The sequence below is a fragment of the Branchiostoma floridae genome, chromosome 11 (assembly GCF_000003815.2).
Source record: "Branchiostoma floridae strain S238N-H82 chromosome 11, Bfl_VNyyK, whole genome shotgun sequence".
Lineage (NCBI taxonomy): Eukaryota > Metazoa > Chordata > Leptocardii > Amphioxiformes > Branchiostomatidae > Branchiostoma > Branchiostoma floridae.
Window position 1 is genome coordinate 21,651,287 of NC_049989.1, and position 4,284 is coordinate 21,655,570.

Consider the following 4,284-nt stretch of genomic DNA (forward strand, 5'->3'; position numbering starts at 1 on the left):
GATATGAGACAGAACTGCGTGTTCTCTGTAAACTTCTCCATAACTGGACAAACACAACTGGGCAATCAGGGATGGCAGACTTCACCCCTTTACTTAGACAATCAGGGATGGCAGACTTCACCCCTTTACTTAGGCAATCAGGGATGGCAAACTTCACCCCTTTACTTAGGTAGTTACAGATGAGACAGAACCGCGTGTTCTCTGTAAACTTCTCCATAACTGGACAAACACAACAGGACAATCAGGGATGGCAGACTTCACCCCTTTACTTAGACAATCAGGGATGGCAGACTTCACCCCTTTACTTAGACAATCAGGGATGGCAAACTTCACCCCTTTACTTAGGTAGTGACAGATGAGACAGAACCGTGTGTTCTCTGTAAACTTCTCCATAACTGGACAAACACAACAGGACAATCAGGGATGGCAGACTTCACCCCTTTACTTAGACAATCAGGGATGGCAAACTTCACCCCTTTACTTAGGTAGTGACAGATGAGACAGAACCGTGTGTTCTCTGTAAACTTCTCCATAACTGGACAAACACAACAGGACAATCAGGGATGGCAGACTTCACCCCTTTACTTAGACAATCAGGGATGGCAAACTTCACCCCTTTACTTAGGTAGTGACAGATGAGACAGAACCGTGTGTTCTCTGTAAACTTCTCCATAACTGGACAAACACAACAGGACAATCAGGGATGGCAGACTTCACCCCTTTACTTAGACAATCAGGGATGGCAGACTTCACCCCTTTACTTAGACAATCAGGGATGGCAGACTTCACCCCTTTACTTAGGTAGTTACAGATATGAGACAGAACCGCGTGTTCTCTGTAAACTTCTCCATAACTGGACAAACACAACAGGACAATCAGGGATGGCAGACTTCACCCATTTACCTAAGCTGCTATACAGCTCTTGGTGTGACAACGAAACTGTAGCATTGAGTACAACTGTACCTTGTTAGTTGTTACACACCGTTTCAGAGAGAGACCATAGTCAAATTCAAGTTTTCCTCCCAGCTGCCTAATGTTCTTGGATGTATTTTAGTTCAATTACCAAATTACCAAAAATGTCTGAAAGTAAAGAGATGAAAATGATGAGGTCTCAGAAAGCCACCAACCTCTCCTGAGCGCGTTCTGTGCGTCTCCAGTCATGGCGTCAGCTTCATCCAGGATAACCAGCTTGAACCCTCGTCTGGAACAAAAATATTCACATTATTTGGTTTGTCAAAAACAACGATTCTATAGACACACTTCCTAAAAGGTGCAGGGCTGTTTCCAGGACCTGTCCTTCTGTCCTGGAACAGAAATTTTATGTTGCGACGGAAAAAAACTTAAAAAACATCCATTTTTTTTGCACTTACGTGAATGTAGTTCTTGCGTGTGATACTTAAGACAAGCCCTTTGCAATAACTACAGACTACTTGGGCAGCCCTGTCCAATAAATGAATAAAATAAGACTTACTTAAATATGGTCCTTGTGCTGGCGAACTGCAGGACTGGTCCCCTCACAATCCCAATTCCTCGGTCGTCTGAGGCGTTGAGCTGGAACAATACAAGACTTAGCTGTCTCACTTTCTGGTCATCAATTAACTGACTGAAATGGTAGGACTCAAAATTACAGGTAGAGTTGGAGTTGAGATGTTCGTCTGCACCTGATGAACCTGCATAAGCTCAGGAGTCGGGTTTCTGTACTTCCGAAAATAACTTCATCAGGTGGGTGGAATATATCATTGAGCCAGGTCTCCTTTTGTCAGTCTGCTGACATACCAAAACCGCACTGGTCTCCAAATGTCACCACAACTATATCATAAAGGAGAATTCTTTTACACAGTTTGTACGCTTTTTTGTCTGAAGAGTGAGGAAATAGTCTGCTAGGGATTCGAACCCAGAACTTTCAGATTCTACGTCAACAACCCTGACCCCAACCCTTTTTTCCATGTTTCCATCATAATTATTTGTAAGATACGACCTCCGACCTCTCACCTCCAGCACCATAGAGTTGAACTCCCTGTCGGCGTACAGCCGGCGAGCGCACGCCAGGATGGTGGACGTCTTCCCTGTACCCGGCGGGCCGTAGAACAGCAGGTGGGGCAGGCGGTCCTCGTCAAGGAAACGCTGGACTGGGGTTACCATGGCAACGGGTCATCATCAAATCAGAACGAGAATATGGTCACATCTGTCGCTGACTCGGGTGTGTTTTAAACATTCACATACTTGTATGGCTGCCAAGTATACTTACAATTATATATCTGTTTGTAACTGTTTCATGATGTTACAGTTTCCTGTTAAGTCTTACTCTTAGTAAGGCCTAGGAAAAAAAATGTTGTGTTTCCTGTTTCATTCATGAAAAAATTAGGGTTGGTAGGTAGGGATTATCTTCTTTTTTTTCTTGTAATTTTTTTTAGGCTGGCCAAAACTCTAGTAATACATATTACAATACAGTCGAACAAAGTAAACTGAAGTGCATGAGGACACTTCTCTTTTAATGTCAAACTTTAATTTTGTGCACAATAGATACATTTATCCTTCATTAGATAGGACAAGCAGTGTTTTTGCTTCAATAGGAAGCAGGCTGAATAAAAATTCTAACTGGAAACTGTGACTCCTCTGCCCACCCCAAAAAAAAGTCTAGGGTCGGCAGGTTTTTTTGGATAGGTAGGGAAACAGGAAACACAACTTTTTTTTTCCTAGGCCTAAGACTACAAGCTTAGATTGTTAGAACAGCTGTAGGTAAGCTGGATCGTTTCCATAGAGACCAAAATGATACAGTTGTGTTCCTAAAACTCCAAGATGACCGGAGACAAAAATGACGTTGGAGCTGGTGTGTTACGCCGAATGGCGGTTATACCGGCTATATAGATACAGATACAGATACAGATACAGACGTACTTGTGCTGATGATGTCCTGATGTGAGATCAGCTCCGTCATTTCCTTGGGGCGGTACTTCTCTACCCTGTAACACACAGTTCAGTTCAGTTCATCCTCATATGAGGTGCCATTAACAATGTCTAACCATGCATCTCTATCTAGCATGGCGGGTAGCAGGTTGTAGTCCTTTAAACCAACCTCCTCCTCCAAAACTTACATAAACAAACAAACAAACAGCACTGACGACAGCAAATAAACGGAGATTATGAATACTGAGGAAACACAGCGTCCTAATGTTGCCAAATTGGCCTGATGAGTTCTCTTCACCTGATCACCGTCATACATCATGATTCACAGTCCTTGGAGCCATACATGGACATAATATACCTTTTATTGCTTCTTTGATCGTTCTTGATATATCAAACATTGACAACTTCAACTGAGTCTTCTATGATGAAAAAGACGTCCAATATATGCCTCTTCGAATAAAGAGTTGTTGTTTCTTTGATACACTGTGTTCTGTGGTTTAATTTTTAATTCCAGCTTTGTAGTTCTGGGATTTAGCAGCATTTTTTGCAGGATTTGACGACCGCTGGTGTTCCAGTGCTGAGAAAGGCACCCGTTACTTTTCTAAATTTGCAAGTTGAATTTCAAATCAGAAGGAAAAACGTTACACTGCTGCGAAGCCTGAACGTTAGTATTTCAACGTTCATGCACATGACTGCCCCCCTCCCCCTTCACGACCTACCCTGCTACAGTTGCAAGTTTCTCGTACGTAAAATCCCCAAAGTAAACACCACCACCCCATAGGCTGGACAAAAACACAACACTTACCATGGCAGGTTCCGATGTTCCCCTCCGCCTGACATGGTTGTTACAGGTTTTTACGGCCAGGAAAAGTAGAATGTCGGACACACTCCGGATTTTGGCGCCAAATCTCTGAAATTGACCCCTGACCTTACGACGTTCTCACACCGGAGTTTGGCGGTGAGTCCTCGCACCAATGTTTGAAAGGCGCGTAGAGCTCTCGTCTGTCTCACTGTACAAGGACTGCAAAGGACAAGAGACTTTGTTGGAAAATTGGTAACAAATCTTCCTTGTAAATAGATAATGATGTTTTCCCCAGGAGAGATATTCACCTTCCATTTTGTCGCAAAAAAATGATACAAAATGAAACTATCGTTGGATAAATTCAACTTCTACTTTTGCTTTTCTGTTATAGTGGAGATAAAAGAACAGATATGTTTTATGATCGATGGTTTGTCCAATTGCATTAGGAATGCGAATTTTTCTACAGCACTTAACGTTAGGTGTATGAAATAAGAAAATAATTTTTTTTTTTTCATTATTGTTTATCAGCATCAAACATCGAGGCATTCCTGTCAGACGAAATGATGATGGAATCC

The 4,284-nt window shown here is 42.5% G+C and overlaps 1 protein-coding gene across 1 annotated transcript in view; it reads right to left on the reverse strand.

Annotated features, from left to right (window-relative positions):
• LOC118425950 (replication factor C subunit 5-like) overlaps positions 1 to 3,875 on the reverse strand; it is a 10,370-nt gene extending 6,495 nt beyond the window's left edge. The window contains exons 1-5 of the mRNA XM_035835121.1: positions 3,713 to 3,875; positions 2,899 to 2,963; positions 1,993 to 2,129; positions 1,472 to 1,551; positions 1,128 to 1,201 (exon numbers count right to left, since the gene is read on the reverse strand). Coding sequence (XP_035691014.1) covers positions 1,128 to 1,201; positions 1,472 to 1,551; positions 1,993 to 2,129; positions 2,899 to 2,963; positions 3,713 to 3,747 — 391 coding nt within the window. The 5' untranslated portion in view covers positions 3,748 to 3,875. The remainder of the gene's footprint in view (positions 1 to 1,127; positions 1,202 to 1,471; positions 1,552 to 1,992; positions 2,130 to 2,898; positions 2,964 to 3,712) is intronic.
• Between the last annotated feature and the right edge of the window lie 409 nt (positions 3,876 to 4,284).